Source organism: Triturus cristatus, chromosome 5_2 (assembly GCF_964204655.1).
Source record: "Triturus cristatus chromosome 5_2, aTriCri1.1, whole genome shotgun sequence".
Lineage (NCBI taxonomy): Eukaryota > Metazoa > Chordata > Amphibia > Caudata > Salamandridae > Triturus > Triturus cristatus.
The window spans coordinates 142,466,536-142,491,914 of record NC_140588.1 but is presented as its reverse complement, the minus strand read 5'-3'; the positions used below and the strand labels follow the sequence as shown (position 1 = coordinate 142,491,914).

General features: G+C 44.6%; 1 protein-coding gene across 1 annotated transcript in view; it reads right to left on the bottom strand.

Moving 5' to 3' along the window:
• Positions 1 to 25,379, bottom strand: part of LOC146822728 (NFX1-type zinc finger-containing protein 1-like) — a 1,573,298-nt gene that overhangs the window by 400,061 nt on the left and 1,147,858 nt on the right. The window contains exon 14 of the mRNA XM_085606923.1: positions 24,418 to 24,557. Within this exon, the coding sequence (XP_085463049.1) occupies positions 24,418 to 24,557 (140 nt within the window). The remainder of the gene's footprint in view (positions 1 to 24,417; positions 24,558 to 25,379) is intronic.

Genomic DNA, 25,379 nt, shown 5'->3' with positions numbered 1-25,379 from the left:
CGGCTGCATCTAGTCCATTTCGTCCTCCTTCTTCCTTCTATCCCCTAATGCCCAAAAACTCCATTGATGTTTTCAGCGACATGGTTATTGATAAATTGAAAGATCTGAACAGTTCTGTCAATTCCAAAATCTGTCATCAAAATTATCGTTCTAAATGCTATTGGACTCTAATGAAAAAGCTACAAAACAACAACGAGGTAATAGGAGTGCTGATAAGGGTGGCAACATTGTCTTATGGCCTAGGACAGAATATCTGGCTGAAGCTCAACGCCACCTTTCACACTCTAGCTATTATTGCAAAGCCCCACGTCAACAATTGAACGTAGTCAAGGAAGCTGTATTTAAACATCTCCAGCAATGATAAAGACAAGGCATTTTGTCTAAAAATGAGTTTATTTTCTTAACGAATGACAACCCCACAACTCCTATGTTGTACTTCATCCTGAAGGTACGTAAGGGCATATCTCCTGTGCCCAGTAGACTTATTATTTCCGCAAGAAACAACGTCTTGAAAGCTATGTCCAAATATATGGATTTTTTCTTACAAAAGCATATGATGCGATTGCCCTCCTTCATTCAGGATACAGGAAATTTCCTGAGAAAGATTAAGGAAGTCGAGTGGCAGCCCAATTATTTGTTAATCTCCATGGACATAGCCTCCTTGTATACAAGTATTCATCACACTGATGGTCTTGTGGCTGTACAGTATTTTTTAAATGATCGAGCTCTGTGTTTACAGGCTCATAATTGCATGCTTCTTATCATGATTGAAATGTGTTTAAACAACAATCTGTTCCTCTTCAAGAAGCTCTGGTTTTACCAACTGAGGGGGGTGGCCATGGGGGCGTGTTTCTCTCCCAGATATGCCTGTTTGTTGGTTGGCTGGTGGGAGGAGCACATCCTCAGGTCACTGCACAAAGCAATTCGGGATACCCATATCAAATATTACTGCAGATACATCGATGATGTTTTTTTGGTATGGGATGGCTCCAGGAAGCAAGCGTTGCAATTTGTAACATCAATTAATGATAACAGGCTCAATCTCAACTTTAGTGATCAGAGGGTTGAATTCCTAGATGTGGAAGTGTTTGTCAGGAACAATTGCATCCAAACTAAACTACACAGAAAAAGCACAGCAGGGAGCTCAACCCTTCATGCCACCATCCAGCATCCCCAACATCTGATACGTAGCATAGCGTATGGTGAATTCCTTCGCATAAGTCATACATGCAGTCTCGAATCAGATTTGTTTGAGTGTCAGCTTGATGCCTTTAATAGTTTCTCAGGCGTGGCTACAAACACAATGATATAAAATTGGCTTTGGACAAAGCCAATAGTCAGACTCGTGATATGTGTTTAGTACCCAAGAATAAATTGACTTTGGACTCTGTTACTCAACCCACTATTGATGAGCATACTGCAGACAACCCACCTATGAGACTAATTACAACCTATAGCAAACAACAACAACAAATCCGTAGGACCATAAATGCCCAATGGCCTATCGTCCCAACAGATTTGACTTTAAAAACTTTGTTGCCACCTGCCCCTGCTATAACATTCAGAAGAGCGCCCTCTATGAGGGATGCCCTTGTTAAATCCAGCCCAGAATTAACATCCAGAATTACTAGGCTGTCTTAATCGGGTTTTTATAAATGAACATCATGCACAGTCTGTAAATTTGGTGCCAATCTTATTGAATATATAACAGCTTTCAGTAATATTCCGGTCCCTATTAAAGAGCATTACACCTGTTGGACTGGATTGGCTGTATACATGTTAGAATGTACCTGCCATCTGAAATATTTGTTTCTGGACTGTTCTGCTATTTCCGTACTGCTATTTTTGTATTCTCTGTATTAGCTTTTTCTATTTATGATAGAATGTTTTAGTCATCAATATATCCGCTCAGGCTTTATTACAATTCAGCACTTGCACTTTCAGTACAACTTGTTGGCTGTATGTCTTTGTCATCATGCATCCTTACTCAGCCTCTACTACATTTTATGTACACTTTTAGGTTTCTGGGTTTGTTTTTTGCACTTGCACATTTTGCACACAGTTTGGATGTACATTGCAAAATTAATTGGTCCATCAGTTTTCTGTACTCAAATGAGTGTACGGCCATTATAATTTTATGATCAATATGCTTGTATCTTGCCCACCCTACAAATTGGATATAACGGTACTTGGAGTAGGGGAGTATTTTGTAAATTGGAAACAATCACCTGCACCTGTTGCACTTGCCCCGTCCAGTGATATTTTGCACAGTGTAAATATTGGACATATGTTTTACAATTGTCTTCCATATTGTAGTCTGTTTTCTATGTCCCCACACTATCACCTGACCGATCTTATGTTTTTTGATTGGTTACACATTGAATATCTATAGTGATTCGTCAACGGAGCATCATGTGAGCAAGATCGCTGCTAGCGATCGAAACGCATCTGGGCTGTCACTAGTCCGATACACTTTGTGGTGTTTATGAAGGAATAAAATCTGCGATTTATCTCTTGGAGTGCTGGTGTGGTCCGTACCTGTGCTGTGGATACCCTTCTTGGCAGTAAGGGTAACAGGACTGCTCTTTTGAAAATATATATGTGTGTGTGTTTATTTTTTTTTCCACTGAAAAAAACGAAAGGTTACTGGGACGTTATAGTTAGGTTCAGATTTCGCTTGTACAAAACCAGTGAAATTCAGAAGTTATAGTTACATGAGCTATTACTTATGCCCCTACAAAGCACTGCTTATGACCTCACATATCACATATTCCATCACTCTTGACATGGTCAGTGAAATCACTGAAGACATTACTGATAACATATCAAATTACATTACTGATGACATCATCCACAGAAGCACTCTTACACCCACATACAACCTCTCACACACCCTCACAACCACTTACGTACCCATTCACAGACTCATACAAGAACTCACACAACCACTTACTCATCCATAGAGCCACTCACACACCCATTAACTCCCTCATACAGGCACTCACACAACCACTCACTCATACAGCTATTCATACAACCAGTCACTTACCCATACTGCCACTCACTCACCCATACAGCCTCAACACAGCTACTCACTCATTTACTCACCCATAAAAGCACTCACTCACATAACCACTCAAATACCCATTCACACATCCATTCAAGCACTTACACATCTGCTCACTCACCCATACATCCATTCACACGGACACTTAATCTACAATAAAGCCACTCACACACCAACTCACTTAACCAAACAGCCATTCAAACAGCCACTCATCCATACAGGCACTTACACAGCCACTCACTCATATAGCCATTCAGACACTCACTCACCCATACAGTTACTTACACACCAGCTCACTCACCCATACAGTCGCTGATGCACCACTCACTCAATATAGTCACTTACTCTGCCACTCACATATCTACTTATACAGTCGCTCACACATCCATACAGGCACTCAAACACCCACTCACACACAGATATACACACAGTCAGCCACCCACATAATATATGTTAGAAATAGTATCACTCATTAGTAGTACAGAAAGTATACTATTTTAACTTTTCTAGTACCTTGGAATATATGTTTAACTGTCATAAACTTTTAGAAAACACTCACACTCACTGGATGATATCATCAGTAATGTCAAGAGTGATGTCACTGACCATGTCATGAGTGATGTAATATGTGAGATCATAAGCAGTGGATTGCGGGGGCATAAGTTATAGTTAGCTCAGGTAACTATAATTGCTGAATTTCTATGGTTTTGTACATGTAAATCTGAGCCTAAAGCAAACGTCCCTGTATATATCTATATATATTATCTACTGGCGGTCGCCAGTAGATAGTTTGATTGCGTGTATTCCTCCTGAGGCAGAAGCCGGGAGGCTGTGTGCTTAGCTCTTGCTGTGTATTTTCACTTGCTGCTATTGCGATTATTTGCACTACGTGCCGATTTGGCATTTTAACCTTTGCTGGCATTAAGCTTTTTCTGCACAAGGCAGCCCTCCTTACCTTCTGTGTCCTCCCGTTTCCCGTTGCCCGGCGCCCACTCGCAGCTGAGTAGCGACGCTGTGGAGTCGGTCCCGGGGCACAGAAGCGCGGCGGCCATCTTGGGGGTGGATCGGACTCTGAGCGCTCTAGTTGCGCATAAAGGGGGCCCAGATCCCTCGCGCCCTTCTGTGTGATTGCGTGTATTCCTCCTGAGGCGGAAGCCGGGAGGCTGTGTGCTTAGCTCTTGCTGTGTATTTTCACTTGCTGCTATTGCGATTATTTGCACTACTTGCCGATTTGGCATTTTAACCTTTGCTGGCATTAAGCTTTTTCTGCACAAGGCAGCCCTCCTTACCTTCTGTGTCCTCCCGTTTCCCGTTGCCCGGCGCCCACTCGCAGCTGAGTAGCGACGCTGTGGAGTCGGTCCCGGGGCACAGAAGCGCGGCGGCCATCTTGGGGGTGGATCGGACTCTGAGCGCTCTAGTTGCGCATAAAAGGGGAAGGTCATGACTTTGCGCAGCGAACGCGCTCAGCGGGGGCGCCTGACTCGCGCCGGAGTCATGCCAGAGTCCTGCCCGTCTGCGCCCGTCCGCGTCTCGGACGCGACTGCGCCATGCCCTATTCCATCGCCGCCGGAGCTCGTCAGCTCCATCTCCTACAACAGGGAAACCTTAGTACGCCTCAATTCAAATTCTTGTTCTTGGACACAAGCACTCCAAGCACTGCTCATTGATTCGACATCCCTTGTTTTCAAACCTTGCTGCGTATGGCATACAGACAATTTTTCTCACCCTACTTGCCATTTTCGTCAGTCCTTACACCGTCAACCCTTGACTGGTAGGAACACCACTATTAAAGCCGGACTAATTAATTGTCGCTCACTGGTAAAACATTCATTAGACATAGCCCAATGGCTCGAGGACAATAGGTGGGACATCCCTTTTCTCACTGAAACCTGGTTGGGAGCCGACTCCAATCCTGCCCTCTGTCTTGCTATACCGCCAGACTACAAAATATTGTGTGCTAATTCCCACCAGTAGAGGGGTGGCCATTATATATAGATCTATCTGGTCAATCTCCTCCTTCCCATACCCTCAAATAGAGTGTATTGAGGCACTACCTTTCTGTATTAAACTTGCCGCTAACTTCACCTATTCAGGCTTATTAGTCTACCGTCCCCCCAAATCTAAAATTTCTCATCTCCCGGCCCTTATTGATTTTGCTTTACAAGCATCCTTCCGTTATGCCAATTTCACCCTCTTGGGGGATTTCAATCTTCACGCTGATAACATTAAAGAACCTATTGCCGCAAATTTTTTGTCAACTCTATATGATGGCGGTCTAAAGCAAATTGTTTCCGGCCCTACGCATAAGGGGGGACACAGCCTGGATTTGATCTGTACTAATTTAATTGACATTATTTTAGGCAACCCTACCCCTGTTATTTGGTCTGATCATTTTGTGATCCCTTTCTCCATTTCCTCTCGTCTGGCGGATCGCTCCAGACCCCTGTCCAACACTAAGGGTCGGAATTGGAGGGTGATCTCTCCTGAGAGTTTAGCCCCTCATCTCTCCATGTCCTTCCCTGTGGAGGCTAACGATCTGGACTCTCGAGTGGCCAGTTTCAACCATTGGGTCACCTCGGCTCTGTATCTTTTAGCTCCTATGAGATCTATCAAATCCCTCCGTGCTACTCCTTCTGCACCTTGGTATTCTGAGGAACTCCGGATTTGCAAATCGATCTGCAAGCGGCTGGAGAGAAATTGGAGACGGTCTTACTCTCCTGATAGTAGATCTAAATACAAAACCTCCCTCAAGGAGTATAGAAAGAAAATCATTGATCATAAAAGATCCCACCTTGAGGAGAAAATCACCCGGGCTAAAGGATCATCCAGAGTCATTTTTGACACTGTCAGAGCCTTTACTGACCCTATGGCCCTCAAGCGCCAACCACTGGTTTCCCAGGCCCTTTGCGACAATCTTTCAAGCTATTTTGAAGACAAGATTGCTGTCATTCAGAACTCTTTCCCCTGTAATATCAGCCCCTCCTATCCGAAATCATGTCCAGTCAGCTCCAATCCTGATAAGGTCTTTTCTAAATTTGAGGTAATCTCCTTAGAACAGTCACTGGCAGAATTACTCAAATGCAAATCTGGTTCCCCCCTAGACCCTTGGCCAGCGAAGCAGTATAAATCCCTTGCTCCTCTGCTTAATCCTTTATTAAACAAAATCTGGAACGACTCCCTTCAGACAGGTATCTTTCCAGACTCCTGGAAACACGCTAGACTGGTTCCCATCATTAAAAAGGCAACTGCAGACCCCTCTGAACCAGCTAACTATCGCCCCATCTCTCTGCTCCCTGCCCCAGCTAAAGTGCTGGAGAAACTTGTTCAAGGTCAACTGGCTGGTTTCTTGGAGATGAGCGGCGCTTTCCACATCTCCCAGCATGGCTTCAGGTCGGGTCATAGCACCGAATCTGCCCTTTTGGAGATGGCTGACGCCATCAGATGGAAACTAGACGAGGGCTCTAGAGCGGTGTTGGTGCTGCTAGACTTGTCGGCAGCATTCGACACCGTCTCTCACCCTGTCCTTCTTGATCGATTACAGGCAAAAGGCATTCAGGGCAAGGCCTTGAACTGGCTTGCCTCCTTTTTGTCCAATCGGACACAGGCTGTATTCACTCCCCCTTTTACTTCAAGCAGTCGTCCCCTCAAGTGGGGCGTCCATCAGGGTTCTTCATTAAGCCCTCTTTTGTTTAATGTATATTTCTCCCCGCTGGCCGAGATCATCTCCCTATCTGGAATCCAGGCCACATCTTATGCGGATGATATACAGCTTCTGTTCTCATATGATTCCCCTTCTCAGTCTACCTTTGACCCACTAAAAAATTGCCTCCGGAATATCGCCAGCTGGATGGATAACAACTGCCTCCGGCTTAACGCTGGCAAAACCGAAGTTATATTTTTTCATCAGCCCTCTCCATTGGACCCTAACTTGTGGTGGCCTCTTGATTTGAGTTCACCCCCCCCTGCCTAAAGATTCTGTCAAAAACTTAGGAGTCATTTGGGATAGTAACCTCTCTTTTCAGAAGCAAATCCAGTCTGTATCTGTGGCCTGCTTCTCCAAAATGAGGATGATGAAAAAATTTATCAATTTCATCCCTAACGAAACCAGAAAAACGATCGTGCAGGCCTTAATCACTTCCCATTTTGATTATGCTAATGGCTTGTATCTAGGGTTATCCAGAGGTCTTCAGCGTCGTCTCCAAACAGTTCAAAACGCCGCTGTCCGTCTGGTTTGTGGTCTTCCCCTCAGGGAACATATCACCCCCCACCGACTCAGGCTGCATTGGCTTCCAGTTCATAAAAGGGCGGAATTTAAGGCTCTTACCCTCGCCCACCGCGCGATCAATGGGAAGGGTTCTGCTCACTTATCCTCATGCCTTCGTCCTTACAGTAACATTCGTTCACTTCGATCGAGCTCTCAACATCTTCTTTTTACCCCTAGAGTCAAAAAAGCTCGATCTGGGGGGAAAACGTTCGAAGTTTGTGCTGCCTCCCACTGGAACAACTTACCCTTGTTTATTAGGATCATTCGGGAAGAACTTCCCTTCCGGAGAGCCCTGAAAACCTTTCTTTTCTGCTAATTTCCACTCAATAGCTAGCATTGTATCTGCTCTCACACAAGAGCCGGGACACCCCGTTGGGGTATCTGTGCGCTATACAAGATAAATAAATAAATAATAAATAAATAGTTATATTTAGGACCTATTTTCCATAGGAAATCCGCAACATTCTATTTGGAATAACGTTGACGCCGATTGACGAATCCTCGCGAGAGTTTCCAAACTTTTGGCCAGCTCCGCTCCTACCCTGAAAGCTTTGCGGTGATCCGTCAAGGGGGGGCCGAGAAAAAAGGGGGGTCCCAAAACGAGTTTTCCCCATGCAATTTCCCATAGGATCTGCTGTCGCAGCTACAGCCCGAACCGCTGAACGGAATGACACCAAATTTGGCAAAGAGGTAGTCCTCAGTTCGGACTCGTGCATTTTGCATATATGGTGTGAATCTTTTCAGTAGTTCCTGAGAAAATTAGGGTAAAAACGTTAGTGATATCTATGGCCGCGGACCGTACCCGCACCGTAAGCGTACCCGCACCATAAACGCACCCTCCCCGAACCGAGCGCGCACCTTCCCGATCGCACGCTGAATGCTAATTGGCTGTCGAATGTCTCTCTACATTCGAAACCAGGAACTGTTGGCGGCCATTTTCTGCCTCGGTAGAAGCGAGGCTGAAGATGAAAGGGGAATAAGTGTGTAAAACATATAAAGGGGGCAGAGTGGAAATACTCTGACCCTCTAGAGGTGCTTAGGGGGTCCCAGAAGGACCCCCTGGGGCCCCCTTTTTAAAAAAAAAAAAAAAAAACACGGGGTAATGCGCGCACGGTGCGTGCATCCTATCGCGTTGGATGCACGGATTCTCTCGCGGTGGGTGCGCGGATACACGGCAACGTTTTTTGAAAAACGACAAGAAATCATTGGTTGTATGACAACTTTCTACACTGAAAGGTAGGGTGTATATTTCTGTTTTTTAAAGGTATGATTGTTATTGGTTAACAAAAACAGATTGTAAGGAACATTATATATGATAAGATGATATGTTGAAAAGTCAAGCACACTTCCTGTCTTGTGTAGGAACATTGTGTGCTGAACTTGTGACCTGTGAGCTCAGTGCAGTGTTCAATGACCTGTTTCTATGGTAAGAGGCAGAAGGCAGATTGGGGGAAGGGTTGAAATGTATTTCAGTTGGAAAGGGTTGAAATGTTTAACCAACAGAAATGTGTGTTTGCTTTTGAGTTTATGTGCGAAGGATTGTGATTTGATGTTTACATGTATATGTGTGGAAAATGAAAGGGAAACTTTTTCATTCTTTGCTTTTGCTGAGAGGTGCACAGTGCAGAGATTCTGTAAAAGAAAATATGGTGAGTGATTGATATACTTCTTAATCTACAAAAAAACTTGAAAGATTAGTTATTTAATTGTGAGGGGATGTATGTAGACTATTTTGATTTTAATCAGACTAATGTATTTTTCCTGCTAAAGTGTAGGGAGTACTTTTTTTCTCTACAATGTGTGTGCATGTAGAAACTATTCTGTGATAAGCATTTGTGTTTTTCATGTGTTTGTAAACAGATAACTGTGCTGTTTTTATATTTTGGTAGAATTAGAAACCAGTCATTGTTTATGAATTTGTGAAATGAGTTATGTTATGTTTCTATACTAAAATGCAGTACTACTTCTAGATGAAGAAATGTGTTTTGGTATAGTGCAAGGGATAGTGTTGTTTGTCTAGAATCACACAGTGAGTCTGTGTGCATTTGGGAACCACTGTGAGAGAAGCATTTGGTAACATTGTGGATTTGCTGACAGATAACTGTTTTAACTTGTCATGTTGTGAAGTTTTAGTAGCATTAGAAGACAGTTATGGCTTATGCTTTCATTATATGAGTCAGGCATTGACAGTAAATTGCAGTTGTGAAATATGTAGATTGTGTGCAGTTCCCTTACCACTTGCACTGTAGTGAATGAGTTTTGGTAAACTCATAGGGATAGTGGTGCTTGTCTAGAATCACACTGTGAGTTAGTGTGTATTTGGGATCACTGTGAGAGAAGCATTTGGTAACATCATGTATTTGCTGACAGATAACTGTTTTAAAACCTGTCATGTTGTGAAGTTTTAGTAGGATTAGCATCCAGTCTTTGCTTATGCGTTGATTAAATGAATCATGCTTTGACACTGATGTGGTGTACTTAAATATGTAGATTGTGTGCAGTACCATTAACTCTTCCAGAGTAGTGAATGAGTTTTGGTAAACTCCTAGGATAGTGTTGCTTGTCTAAAATCACACTGTGAGTCTATGTGCATTTGGGTAAGGATTGTGAGAGAAGCATTTGGTAACATCGTGTATTTGCTGACATATACCTGTTTTAAAACCGGCCATGTTGTGAAGTTTTAGTAGCATTAGAAGCCAGTCTTTGCTTATGCTTTGATTATATGAGTCAGGCTTTGACATTAAAGTGCAGTCCTGAAATATGAAGATTGTGTGCAGTTCGCTTACCACTTCCACAGTAGTGAATGATTTTTGGTAAACTCCTAGGTATAGTGGTTATTGTCTAGAATTACACTGTGAGTCTGTGTGCATTTGAGAACCACTGTGAGAGAAGCATTTGGTAACATCGTGTATTTGCTGACAGATAACTAATTTAAAACCTCTCATGTTGTCAAGTTTTAGTAGCATTAGAAGCTAGTCTTTGCTTATGCATTGATAAAATGAGTCAGGGTTTGACACTAAGGTGCAGTACCATGTACTATCCTGTTCACTGTGGCAGAACTGAAAATTTAAACGTTTTACCTAAGCACTGTCCTAAAAGTAGTCTGATTATTTAGTCAGTTTCTAAGTACCAAATAGACTGCTTCAAATGTCTATGCAGTATGCATGTAGTGTTCTAACATACTATACACTTGCCTTTTACACCTTCAATTCCCTAGTCAGTATCCATACACTTCCAGGAAACATCCTGTCACTTCCTTTGCAGTCCTCTAGAGACCCATTCAACAGCATGTACTAATCCATTCACTGTGCCAAAACCCAAACACTTATAAATTCACCAAGACACTCTCTTTCCAGTACTCTAATGATTCATGCACTGAGCCAGGTCTTAGCACATGGACTTCTTCAAACTCCTATCCACTATGCATGCAGTCCTCTAAGCACCTACACACTTGTCTTTCACACCTTCAATTCCCCAGTCAGTATCCGTTCACTTCCAGCAAACACCCTGTCACTGCCGTTGCACTCCTCTAGTGACCCATTCAGCATCATGTACTAATCCATTCACTGCGCCAAACCCTAATAAACTCACCCAGGCACTCTCCTTGCAGTACTCTAATCATTCAGTCAGTACCCAAGTACTCATCCAGTGACCCAGGCCTTAGTATATGGACTGCTTCAAACCCTTATCCACTATGCATGCAGTCCTCTAACCACCTACACAATTGTCTTTCTCACCTTCAATTCCCTAGTCAGTATCCATACACTTCCAGGAAATACCCTGTCACTCCCTTTGCAGTCCTCTAGTGACCCATTCAGCACCATGTACTAATCCATTCACTGTGCTAAAACCCAAACACTTATAAATTCACCAAGATACTATCTGTGCAGTACTCTAATCATTCAGTCAGTGCCTAAGTATTCATACACTGAGCCAGGCCTTAGCACATGGACTGCTTCAAACCCCTATGCACTATACATGCAGTCTTCTAACCACCTAGACACTTGTCTTTCACACTTTCAATTTCCTAGTCAGTATCCATACAGTACAGCACTTGTGACTGCCTTTGCACTCCTCTAGTGACCCATTCAGTACCAAGTACTAATCCATTCCCTGTGCGAAAAGCCTAGCACTTATAAATTCACCTAGGCACTCTCCTTGCTGTACTCTAATCATTCAGTCAGTACCCAAGTAGTCATGCAGTGAGCCAGGCCTTAGCACATGGACTGCTTTAAATGCCTATGCAGTATGGATGCAGTCCTCTAATCACCTACACAGTTGTGTTTCAAACCTTCAATTCCCTAGTTAGTATTCATACTCTTCTAGCAAACACCCTGTCACTCACCCAGTGTGTCTCCTTATAGTACTGTAATCATTTAGTCAGTTAGCATGTAGTCTTTTAGTGAGGTAGGCTTTAGGGCATGAACTGCTTCAAAGTAGTATGCACTATGCATGTAGTGTTTTAACGATCGCCACACTTGTGGTTCAGGGCTATAGTTTCTTAGTCAGTTTTTTTATAAAATGTGTTTGTACAGTAATGGAATAGTATAAATTTGAAAGTTATTAATATACATTTATTTGTGATTCTTTTTTACAGATACAGAACAGGAGTGTTTCTCATCTGTTTGCACTCTTCTCGTGCAAGATTGTTTGGATGAAGGGTCCTTAGGTGTTTCATCATATTTGCTGTGCCGCACGAGTATTTTTTGTTAGGATCCCCTCGTAACAGAACTCTTTGGCAGATCTTGCGAATGAAGAAGGTGGCATTGGTTTGCCCCTTGGAAAAAGTTAAAAATGTCTTCACCACTGAAGAAAAACGTTGTGGGCGTGGTGCCTCCTGCAAAAAAAATTCCTCAGATTCGGTAAATATTTTAAAGCGGCAACATTTACAGTTTTTGAAAGTTAAACTTATAAAATTTTGTTAGCTGTATACATTTTATATATCTGTGATTTGTTTCTTGTGGTATTTTGTTGAGAATACCATGTTTTTTTTTTTAAACAATCTTTCTGATTTTCCAGATCTGTCGTCGACATCCGTGGTTCCCACAGGAGTGTTCCGCCTTGTTGTTTTGTATTATTGTTGTTACATTTTGTTTATTAGTTTATTGTTTATATTTATGTTAATAAAAAAATAAAGTTTGAAAATAGTTTATCGTTTATATATTTATTATTATAAAAAAAAAGTTTGGAAAAAAAATTAATGTTTTTGGTTGTTCTCTTAACTGCTGTGTGACTCTTTCTTGTTCTTATTACTGTTATTTGATGGAATCCACCATGGTGTTAAATTTTGGAATACTGGTGATATCTGCAGTTTGCACCAACTTCTGAATAGTGTGTTAGATTTATCTCAACTTTACTTCCGTTAAAGTGCTGATAATGAAATGGAGAGTAGCCGTTCCCGTGCAAAAAGACACAAGGTGCACCTTTGCGATTTATTCTAAATACTAAAATCCTGTATTGTATTGCACTGAGGTTTTGGCTGCACTTAAAGTGTACACACAAAATCTATTAAGAAATCTCATTGTATTTATATTAATTGGGAATAGTGCGTCAGGTGCTGGATCTTGACGAGATACACTGCCCAGTTCGTATATTGTTGTGCACACGAAAAAAATCACATCACAACTTTCACACCAATTGCAATGCGAAACAAATTCTGGCAATAAGACACGTTAGCACCAGGGATTTTACACCTGCTTTCTGCTGGTGTTAAGCAGGACAACTACCTGCACCATGAAAGGGAACACAGCCAAGAGCCACACCAGAACACCCACAGGTGCCATAGAATCTATGAGCATGATACAGGGACACCCATGAGGGCCAGAAGACTCATCTCAACAACTCCAGGACCGCCAATGCCCCCCAAACCCACATCTTAGTAAGTGTGTCCCTGTGGTCATTGTCTTAGCATGATAGGCACGAGCCCTGCAACATCACAGTGTGCTGTCACCACAGCGTTGGCAGTGAGCCTGGATGTGTAGCTACGTACGCATCCTCCTGCATGCACAACTGGCGTGTGCTGGTCTGTTGTTCACAGGTCAGTGCAGGGGTGTGCCTGTCCGGCAAGGGGAACGGGGTGTCTCAGACATGTCCGTGTACAGGAAGTGCGGTAAGTGTGTCTCTGTGTTCTGGTGTGGCCTGTTACAAGAGCCGCAGCAGTCGATGTTGTAAAGTGGCATGCACCACCTCCAAACGGCACTGTGATGTTGTAGTTGGAATGTAGCAGGACATGCGCAAATAGGCATTACAATGGCGTGCCGTACGAGTGCACGAGATACAACAGCTCACCGTACAAAAGTGTGGGGGCTCGTGGGAGGGAGGACCAGCCGTCTGGCAACATAACATACAGTGAACTCGACCATGTGCCACATGCTGGGCATCTCATTCATGATGACCACGGTCGCAGACATCCCACAACACCAACGACTGGCCTTTGTACACATCCTGTATGAATGCAGCGTGGTTTTCACTTCTATGCTCGTTCAGTGGTGTGATGTTGGCAGGTTGTGTGACTTGTGCTCCTTGTTGGTGTGTTTCATTTTGGCCAGTTAGTCTATATGTATGTTGTACTTAATTGTGCATGTGTGCCATTCTGCCCCTCTCCCCCCTCCCCCCACTCCCTGCTTCTTCCTCTTCCTAGTGCGGTTGTGTCTATAATTTTGTTGCTGCACACATAAATACATGTAAAGAATAAATTAGAATAGTTCCTTGATTCTTTTAGGTTTCAAAACTTCTCTATTGGTTTCTTTTTAATTTTCCATTTGAACCATTTTTTTTAATATTCAACAACACATAGAAGTCAGAAGTGCAACGTATTCTATCAACACACTTTCTAGAACATTCTACAATACGTGCAGGTTAAAAGTTCATCAATTTTTTAATACTTTACGATATTTTTTTGTAACATTTTCTTGAACATTTAACGACACGTGCAGGTTAAAAGTTGACGATTGTTTTAAGTTCGAACAGTGCCTTCCAAATGCAAGTAGCAGGTGTGGTTGAGCTGAGCAAATTGTATCCTATGATATGTACTCCATGTTGAAACTGCTTTTTCTTAACCAATCACAAAGATGCTTTTCCACAAAACTAATGTGCACCCTACTTTTAAAAAAGAATGCTTTTCATGATATCTTCAGAGATAAGTTATAGATAGGAATTAGCATTTAAAAAACCTTTGAAATTCACTGAAAAAACCATAGGTTTCATGCACGTTATAGTTAGGAATTGGCATTTAAAAAACCTTTGAAATTCACTGAAAAAACCAAAGGTTTCAGGGGTGTTATAGTTAGGAATTGGCATTAAAAAAACCTTAGAAATTCATTGAAAAAACCATAGGTTTCATGCACGTTATAGTTAGGAATTGGCATTTCAAAAACCTTTGAAATTCACTGAAAAAACCAAAGGTTTCAGGGGCGTTATAGTTTGCTGGACATTTCCCTCGTACAAAACCCTAGAAATTCCCCTGTTATAGTTAGTTCAGCTAACTATAACTCGCGCCCCCGCAATGCACTGCTGATGACGTCACATATTACATCACTCATGACATGGTCAGTGACATCACTGATGACATCTCAAATGACATCACTGATGACGTCATCCAAGTGATAAATTAGTGCATCTTCTCACACCCTAATATAACCTTTCACCGACTCAAAATTTCAGACGGCCATTTTGACAACCATAGATACTCCAATACCAAAAACTACTCACCCACTCATTGACTTTTAGGTCTACATACATCTCCACTCACTCACCTGTACAGTCACTCATACTTAGTCACTCTGTGTATTTATACACCTATATAGACACTCACACACCGCCAATCATCCATTGAGGTACTGACACATCTAGTCAGTCATGCAAATAATTAATCACAGTAAAATTTACTCACCTATACAGTTAAAAACACTCAAGTTCACTTACTCATAAAAATACTAACAAATTCTGTGTCTTCCTGCAGAAAAACAAACAGCACATGACACAGATACCCTTGCACTATGGCGCATACAGCCACTCCCAAAATCACACACTCTCACACATAGATAGTTATATACTCTTACACACATATACACTGCGTTTCACATATGTAGTTACTGACACATGTACAACTGAGATATACATTTAATCACTAACACACCCATACATACACTCACCCAACCATACAGTCCATCACAGATGCACTCTTAAAAACATGCACCCACTGAATCACCCACTCACACATCTAGTCACAGAGTCACACACACCCTACCCACACAAACACTCAGGCACCCATACAGATACTCAGACAACCAATCAATAACCCATATAGACACTCATATAGCTATTCACAAAACCATGCAGCCACTTATACACCAACATACAGACACATACAGACATTCACACAGTTTAGTCACTAGTCTGCAGTAAGATACATTTAATGACTCACTTATAGACTCAGTTATGCACCAAGAAAATCATCCATTCACACACTTGTACACCCACTTATTTTTCAACAGGCCTTTCCCTATATATATTAAACATAATAAAACTGTTCAGAAACACATACTCAATGGATGATGTCATCAGTGATGTCATCAGTGATGTCATTTGAGATGTTATCAGTGATGTCACTGACCATGCCATGAGTGATGTAATATGTGACGTCATCAGCAGTGCATTGCGGGGGCGCGAGTTATAGTTGGCTGAACTAACTATAACAGGGGAATTTCTAGGGTTTTGTACGAGGGAAATGTCCAGCTAACTATAACACCCCTGAAACCTATGGTTTTTTTTGTGAATATATATTTGGATAATACTGTGTAGTTATAGTCAGCACAGGGTTTCCATAGGAAATTGATATTTTGTTTCACAAATACATTTGGCGTTGTTTGATGAATGTTCATTGCAGATCCGGAGAGAGCGGTACCTCCAGTCACTTTTTGACTGACTTTTTTCTCGACTTTTGTTGACTTCTTGTTTGAGTCCATCCACTCCTGGTGCACCAGGGATGCCCGGCTTCAAGGCTTGCGGGTCCCGTCACCGAATGATGTCGGTAACTGATCCGCACCGCGTGTGTCTCTTCTATCTGGAGCGCGACCACGACCCCAAGTCGTGCTCTGACTGCCGGTCGATGGCTCCGAAGGCTTTGCGGGAGCGGTCTCGAAAGCTGCTTGAGCACCGGCATCGGCTCCGCGCTGTTCGAGGTCCCGGTCGCAAGGCAGGTCGAGGGACCGGTGGCAGAGCCATCACCCCTCGTCCAAGTCTTTGCACTCGGAGTCGGGTAAGTCGAAGCACAAGAAGAAGTCGAAGAAGCATCGTCGCTCTTCGACTTCTCCCCGGCGGTCGGCTGACGCGATGTGGGTGGAACCCCTCCTGCGGCTCTATGCGTGGAGCCTGAACGGTCTACTTCGCCCTTCCCTCCCTCTCCGGGACCCAGAGCGACTCCCGCCCAGCTTCGTACGTTCTACGAAGCGATGCAGCCCATCTTTGGGCGGCCTGAACCCGGCGGCATGCCTCTGGGCCCCGTGGGCTCGGTTGGGGGGCTTAGGCCTTCTCCGCCGTCGGCTCTGGCCACAGCGCCGCAGGACCCCATTGGATCCAAGCCTGGATCCGGATCAGCGCCGGTGGACCTCATTACGCCTCCACCGGCGCCGCTTCCTCCAGCACCTCAACCGATGCCAGTCGTTTCCCTGGCCGGCGTTGACCTCAGCCTCCATCCCAACGTGGATTCAGAGCTGGACCGACTTCGCCGAACGCCAGATCCAGCGCCGAGAGGGGTTTTTGTGCCCCTGTTCACTCCTGGGGTCCCTTTTCGGACAGATTGGCACCCTCAGGAGGAGGAGGAGGACTGTGAGGGGTCAGGTGACCCTTTAAATGATCAGATGGAATCTGAGCAGGACTGGAGAGAGGAACTGGGGGATGCCAGTGGTCTTGATACGGATGTATAACATTACAACGCGTGTCAGTACAACGCGTGCTGTTACATCGCATGCGTTACAACGCATGCGATGTTACAACACTATGCCATTACAACGCAAGTCTTTACATCGACTTGCGCTAAATGGCGTACTAACATTAGAAAAGTGTAATTTACTATTCCAACTCCAGTCCACTTAACAGTAGGGAAGGTGTTGGGATAGTAAACTACACTATTTGTAATGTTAGCACGCCATCTAGCGCAAGTCGATGTAAAGACTTGCGTTGTAATGGCATTGTGTTGTAACATCGCATGCGCTGTAATGGCTGCGCGTGGTAAAAACCGCGTTGTAATGGCTGTTCCCCCTTGATACATCTCCTGACCGTGGCATGTTGTCTCCTCCTACCGTGGCTACGGAGGAGGGAGCGTCATATGCAGTGATGTTGCGTAAGGCGGCTGAGGCCCTCAACCTCGAGCTTCCTAGGGTGGCAGATAGGACTAACCTCCTGACAGAGGTTCTTCAGCCAGCAGCGAGCTCTTAGGAGTCTCTGCTGCCGTTCAATGAGGTCCTTACCGACGTCCTTTTGGGCACATGGTCCAGGCCAAACACGGTGGCTCCCGTGGATAGGATGATTGCCTGACGCCACCGCCCGGCCCGGGCGACCCCACTTTCCTCTCTCAACACCCCACCCCGGAGAGCTTGGTGGTCTAAGCCTCCACTTCCAAAGGCACATTCCCTACCGCCCCACCGGAAAGGAAATCCAAAAAGCTGGACCATCTTGGGAAGAACATTTTCTCTTCTGCCAGTTTGGGACTGCGGTCTGTAAACATCGCATGTCTATTGGGCCGTTACTTTCCAAACTGGAGCCTGGTAGGCCCCAGTGACAGACGCACAGCTCCCTCGTTGCATATGCAAAATGCCACAAACTCATTCGATTTCACAAATTATTTTTATGCTCATTTTTCATTTCATCCATAGCTTTTCATTATTCTTGTCCTTGTGCCACATGAAAGATGCTTACATTTTCATTATAACCTTAATGCTGCAAACATGCCGATCCGGGCCTTATTTTGTAGCATGGACTGTATGTAAGTTGTTCTCAAGTGATTGATCTTTATTAACCCAATGCATTTCGGGCCTTGTTTTTCCTGGCCCTTCGTATGGGGTTCTCTATAAATTAAAAGCATTATGTTAGACTGTGTGTACGAAACCTCTAAAACATGTACAATACAGCTATCGATATTAAAAAGTTTATACACCACTCCCCATAATCGACATCTTCATGCTAATATCATAGCAAAACGCTATTACTAAGTAGATACCCAGGTCAGCCTCTCCCTTTCCCCCACTTGCTCAACTTAGGCCATTACTCCCACTGTGTGTGTGACACGGTTGAGCAGGTGCTACCTCAGTGTCCAGAGGAGGCCTGGACAGTGCTCTTCCAGGTTATTGCCGCCAGGAGGGATGCAGCAAACTTTACCATCCGTTGTGGGCTGGGTACCGCCGACTCTCTGGGCAGGACGATTTCCACGTCGGTAGCTCTGGTGGCTTTTCCGGGGATGTCCAGAATACCCTCATTGACATGCCCTTCGATGGCTGTCGCCTTTTCGGCGACAAAGCAGACAACGCTTTAGTTCGTTTCAAGGACTCACATGCTACGGCCAAGTCCTTGGGCCTCTCCAGCCACCCCGGGCAGTCTGCTTTTCGCCCCTTTCGTGGCTATGGAAGGGGTGCCCCGCTACGTCCCGCTCAGAGCCACAGGCCGCAGCAAGTTACCCAACCTTTGTGCAGCTGGGGACGTGGGACCAACCGTCGTGGTTCCGGGCTCCAGTCCACCAACCCCCCTCTGGAGCTGCCTCCAAACCTTCCTAGTCCGACATTTCAGGCCCATCAAACACCAGTGGGCGGCAGGATTCGCCATCACCTCCCCCACTTGTGCACCATCACGTCGGACAGGTGGGTTTTGCAGAAGAGGCTACTCCCTCCCCTTTGAGGCTACCCCTCCAGCTATGCCACCACAATACCACTGCATGTTGGAGGATCACCTGGCCCTTCTCCGGCAGGAAGTTACGGCTCTCTTGGCCAAGGGAGCCATCGACCACGTTCTAGTCCCATAAGTAGGTCATGGTTGTTATTCCCACTACTTTCTGGTTCCCAAGAAGGACTAGGGCCTGCGTCCTATCTTGGATCTCAGGAACATCAACCGCTTCCTCCTAGAGGAGAAGTTCAAGATGTTGACGCTTGCTCAGGCCTTGTCTGCCCTCGATCTGGAAGACTGGATGGTAGCGTTGTACTTGCAGGACTCTTTTTTTCACATCCCCGTCCTGCCGGCCCACTGGTGTTACCTGCCGTTCTGGGTAGGCCAAGAGCATTTTCAATTTACCGTGCTCCCCTTTGGCCTTACCAGCACCCCTCGGGTGTTCACGAAAGTGATGGCGGTGGTCGCAGCTCATTTGCGTAGATCGGGGGTTTCAGTCTTCCCCTATCTCGACGACTGGTTGTTGAAGGCGGGCTCACCCCAGGCAGTTGTTTCCCACCTCAGAAGCTACTCCTCATCGGAGCGGTTCTGGACATGACGCGGTTTCAGGTCTATCCTCCAGAACAGCGAGTCCTGCACATTCAGGCTATGATTCCGATCTTTCAGCCTCTATCCCGGGTTTCGGTCAGGATGACCCTGAGGCTGCTGGGCCTCATGGCCTCCTGCATCCTGCTGGTAGATCATGCCAGGTGGCATATGCGGGCTCTGCAGTGGGACCTGAAGTTCCAGTGGGCGCAGCATCAGGGAAATCTCGGATGGCACTGCACGACAATTGCAGTGGTGGCTCAAGAACCAGGATTGGGTCAACGGCAGATACCTCTCCCTTCCCCAACCAGACCACACAGTGGTGATGGACGCGTCCCTTTTGGGATGGAGCGGCCACATGGGAGAGGCGGAGATCAGAGGCTTCTCATCTCTGGCGGAGTCCGGGCTCAATACCAACCTTCTGGAGCTCAGGGCGATTTGTCTTGCACTCAAGGCATTCCTTCCCTCTGTCTAGAGAAGAGTAGTGCAAGTGTTCATGAACAACACCACCGTCATGTGGTACTGCAACAAACAGGGCGGGTGGGGTCGGGGACCCTATGTCAGGAGGCCCTTCGCCACTGGACACGGTTGGAACATCAGGGCATATCCCTGGTGGTTCAACACCTGGCAGGTTCCCTGAACGCCAGGGCGGATGAACTCAGTGGCAGATGCATGATGGATCACGAATGGCGTCTTCACTTAGAGGTGGTGCAAGGTCTCTTTCGACAGTGGTGAGAGCCTTGGTTAGATCTATTCGCCACCGAAGAGAACGCTCAATGTCAGCAATTCTGCACGTTGGAATTTTCAAGGTGGCACTGGCTAGGCAAAGCTTTTCGTCGCGAGTGGAGTTGCGGTCTGTTGTACACCTTTCCGCCTATACCACTTCTGCCCAGAGTGCTGAAGAAGATCAGGCGCGACCGGGCCCAAGCCATTCCTGTGGCTCAGGATTGGGCACGAAGAGTCTGGTATTCTGAGCTGCTCAACATGGCCATCGATCCTCCGACCCGACTGCCTCTTCGGGAGGATCTTCTGTCACAGAAGCAGGGGACTGTCCTCCACCCGAATCTGTCCAGCCTCCACCTCCTTGCGTGGAGATTGGGCGGCGGCAGTTGACGTCGTTCAACCTGCCTCCCGAAGTCTGTGATTTAATCTTGGCAGCCAGGCGTCCCTCCACCATAAGACGGTATACGCCTGTCGGTAGAAGAAAAAATTTGTGGCATGGTGCACAGCAAAGGCTGTGGATTCCCTCTCTGCCCCTCTTTCTGGGGATCTTTTGTTCCTCCTTTCTTTGGCCCAGCAGGGCTCTGCTCTGGGCACTATCAAGGGCTATCTCTCAGCCATTTCTGCCTTCCTTCGGCTTCCAGATCAGCATTCTCTTTTCAAGTCCCCTGTTGTTAATCGTTTCTTGAAAGACATAACTCACCTTTTTTCTCCTATTCCTTTTGTTATGCCTCCGTGGGATTTGAACCTGGTTTTAACCTTTTTAATGTGCGCTCCTTTCAAGCTGCTTGTCCTTTGAGGCTTTTGACTCTCAAAACTGCATTCCTGGTGGCCATCACTTCTGCCAGACGAGTGAGTGAGCTCCAGGCCCTATCCTCAAAGCCTCCTTTTCTGGACCCAAAACGTGTGCTCTCATTTTACCTGAATCGCACACAACAGTTCCAGTTGGATGACCAGCTCTTTGTTGGCTACGTGGGCGCCAAAAAAGGTTGGGCCGTACACAAATGGACTATCTCTTAATGGATCGTTTTATGCATCAAGGCCTGTTATTCTCTGGCGTAGAAGGAGCCTCCAGTAGGGTTGGGCACCCATTCCACTAGTGCGACGGCAGCCACTACTGCTTTAGGGAGGGAAGTTCCTCTGAATTACATCTGTCAGGCAGCTATGTGAGCATCATTGCACACCTTTGCGAAACACTACTGCCTGTACAGCCAAGTCCGGAGAGACGGCTTTTTTGGCCGTTCTGTTCTCCTGGACTTTCTAGTGTAATATTAGTTCGGGGTTGGCATTGCTGGGTATCTATTCTAAGGTAAGGAATCTATAACGAATGTGTTTCTTTCAGATGAACAAATTACTTACCTTCGGTAACGATATATCAGTAAGAAACATTAGTTAGTTATATATTTCTTACCCCCCACCCATCCTCCCCATTCTGCGATTTCTAGGCTTAAGGACATCCTTTTTAGGGCCCTAGTTTTTGTGCACCAGTCGTCAGTGTCTTGCATGGCTCTGTGTTTGTGGCACGGATAGTCGTGTACAGACCTGACGTCAGCGAGTGAGGGCATCATCTAAGTAGCTACTGTGACGTCATCCCGGTGACCACGACGCCAATGACGAACGTGGAGCCAACCGACGCCACCTTCTGACGCGCAGAGGTACTGCTGACGAAAAAGCTTTACGGATCCAGTCTGACTCCTGGGGGTAAATTCAAGGTAAGAAATCTATAACTAACGTGTTTCTTTCAGATACTTTCCACAAAAAAGGTTAACCCAACTCATCTCCTTGGAAAGTTTCGAAGTGATCTGTCAAGTGGGGGCAAGAAAAAGGGGGTTCCCAAAAGTGCTTTCCCTAGGCACTTTCCCATAGGAAAATTGAACAGCGCTGCAGCCATAACAGCTGAACAGAATTACACCAAATTTGACAGAATGATGGATCTTCACCTAGAAAGCATTTTTTAGTGTAAACCGGTTCAGAAGATTTTGAAAAAATTGGGGTACAAAATGTAAGAATATCTAGAAATGCAGCAGAACAGCACACCAAAAGATAACAATTTGATTAGCTGCAGTCAACATCTACAAAAATGTTGGGCAATTATTTTAAGGCTCAAAGACTCAGAAACGGTGACCTGAAAAAAATAATATAACACACAGAGGAGCTGGGAGGGTCTACCCTGACCCCCTAGGCCTTTGGGAGTGGGGTCCCAGAGCAAACCCCCAGGGACAAAAGTTAAAAAGGAAAAATGTTATCTTTGATGCCGCAGTACAGAGGTCAATTTTTCTTTTTTTTTTAAAGGGGCAACTTTTTAAAGTTATAATCCCCCAGTTTCTTTTATTATAATCCCCTGGGCCGGCCAAGGCTCTGGGATATGTGTATCCATTATTGATTAAAAAAAAGGGGATGGGACCTTGCCTCTGCCCGCCCTGAGTCATCAAACACCCCGGGGACTTCATTCCCCGGTGCCTCCCACAATGTATAATTATTTGGGAAGGGGGCGTGGACCCCCCCTCCCCAGAGCCATCACAAGAACATGGACATGGAACACACTATTGCTCCTGCCTGGAGGTAACTGAAAGAAAAGCTGCCAACTGAGGGCAGGGAGCAAGCGGGCCGAGGAGGCCATGGACATCCCCCATTTACCTTAAAGCACCATGTCGTTGTTGGGCACCCCAGGTGGGACTACGGCACTCAAAGAAAAAAACAAAAAAATACCGGTAAGAATATGACATGAGCGGAGTAGCCACTCATTTAACATTCACTGCTCCTGCTGGGGAGTATCCCATAATGCCCTCTGAGGCATTTTATTGGTATTTTCTTATTCCTAGGGGTGCCCCTAGAAGGGGCAGGGCCACCATCAAGCATTTCTTTAAATGTAGTGGGGATCTGTAGCGAGCATAGCAGCCCCTCCCAAGCAACAGTTACAAAAAAACACTCACAGTACGTCTCCTGGGTCACTGAATACAAAACCTCAGGGGAGCTTACCATTTTTAAAGCACTCTGCATTGAAACTGTATGCTTTTAAGCTGGAATGCAGGAGTCTTTTATGGTTGACCCTATAGCTGTATTTTGTGGCCAGAAAAGTGTTAAAAAAGATAAGAACATGTTTATGTTTGTTTTGATTAAAATACTTCATTCAAGATATTTTTGTGATAAATATTATTAGGCATTGCCATGTATGTAGGTACAAGGAATACACTGATTGGGTTATGGGTATTGTTAAATTATCATTGTGACCTTTTAAAAAATTCAATAGGTCTGCTTTATGTGTTGAACCCCAGATAAAAAACAATAGACCTGCCTTTTATAGTTTGATGTTCCGACCCTTTGCAAAGGCTGTAGGTCTGCTTTACTTAAAATTACACCTCTTCAGATCGTTACTTTGCATTAAAAAAGAACTCCAAAATGTACTGAAAAAAAACAATGGTTAAAATGACGTTAATGCTAGGTAAAATGTCAATAAGCATTTAACACTTAAAATGATTTTAAAAAACACTGAAATTCAACAGTTATAGTTAACAGAAGTAACTATAAATTAAAAGGTGGTGGTTCAACCTGTTCCTAAAAGAAAGAAAACTTCAATGCTGTCAGTTCTAGATAACAAAGTTTTATGCAACCCAATCTAACAATAACGGTGGTAGAATGAACTGGTGGGACAACTTCACTGACCAGACAGTTCAAGGCAGGAATTTTTCAGTGTGCCTACAAAGAATCAATTAACACTTAATGTACGTCCAGTAAGAGGAATAGTGTGCAGGACATTGAACAAGTATAGTATAATTAAAGGTGGGCAGTGGGGCAGAGGAAAGAATGTTTACTGTGTTTCTACATGCTGACAAATGCATCAAATTTTAAATTGAAAGGGCACTCTGTTGACATCTAAAGAAAAAACACTTTAGTAAATAGGCAAAACCTGTATAGTTCCCAGCGTTGTGTAAGAGGAAGCTGCCAGACGTCTAGAATGTTTTCAGATAATTCTTCATCCATGTTGTTTGTTTTATCCAATTCATGCCTAATTATCCTTTTCAGTTTCTTTTTCCATTTTTTGGTTATCTGTCAAAAACAATCATGAGCATCATTACCGCACAGCCTGTTACTCTAGCTTATTAATAAAGGCACGTATTCGTTGCTGAGACCCAATAACAGCTATGGATACCGGGCAAGGTGTGGGCATGTTCATGCCTTACACAACCAATATGTGCTCTTTCTCTGTAGCCATTCTTGTGGGGCCTTCAAGGGCCCTATCAAGTGTCTTAGTGCAGGAAACCCATATCCAGAGACTGACAGCAAAGCATGTGTTACTGGTCAACACAGACTCCATTTTGAAGAGGACATTGCTTGTAGAAGACCCTAGTGGATTGAAACTGCTAGCGCAAATGTAAATATTTACAAAATGCTTTATTAAAATACAATGTGCAGAATTAACGTTTAAAAATTAAGCATATTTACTGCAAAAAAATGTAGTAGGGAACCATACTTAGACTCAATAGGTCTGTAACTTAGAAATAAGGTCGGGATTTTATTAAGTTCACATATGTAATCACACCATGTTTTCACTTGAAGACACATTAAGCTGAAATGCTTATTTTTGCACTTTAACCAAAAGTGGTGCAAGTTGTTTTTCTTCTTTGCTGCAGATGTTGCGATTATCATTTAATGAACAGACATTTGTTGTATTAGCCGACTGGTAGTGAGGTTCACCCTACAGAAGATGTAGATAACAGGGAGGATGATACATGAGTAGACAATATTACAGACAAGAAAAGATGTGCCCGCAACATTAAAGGACACTTAGTTGAAGGACGATTATACTCTAGTGAGAATATGGGGAGTAGACCTGTTCCCACGAGCGTGCCGAAATCGTATTGATCAACG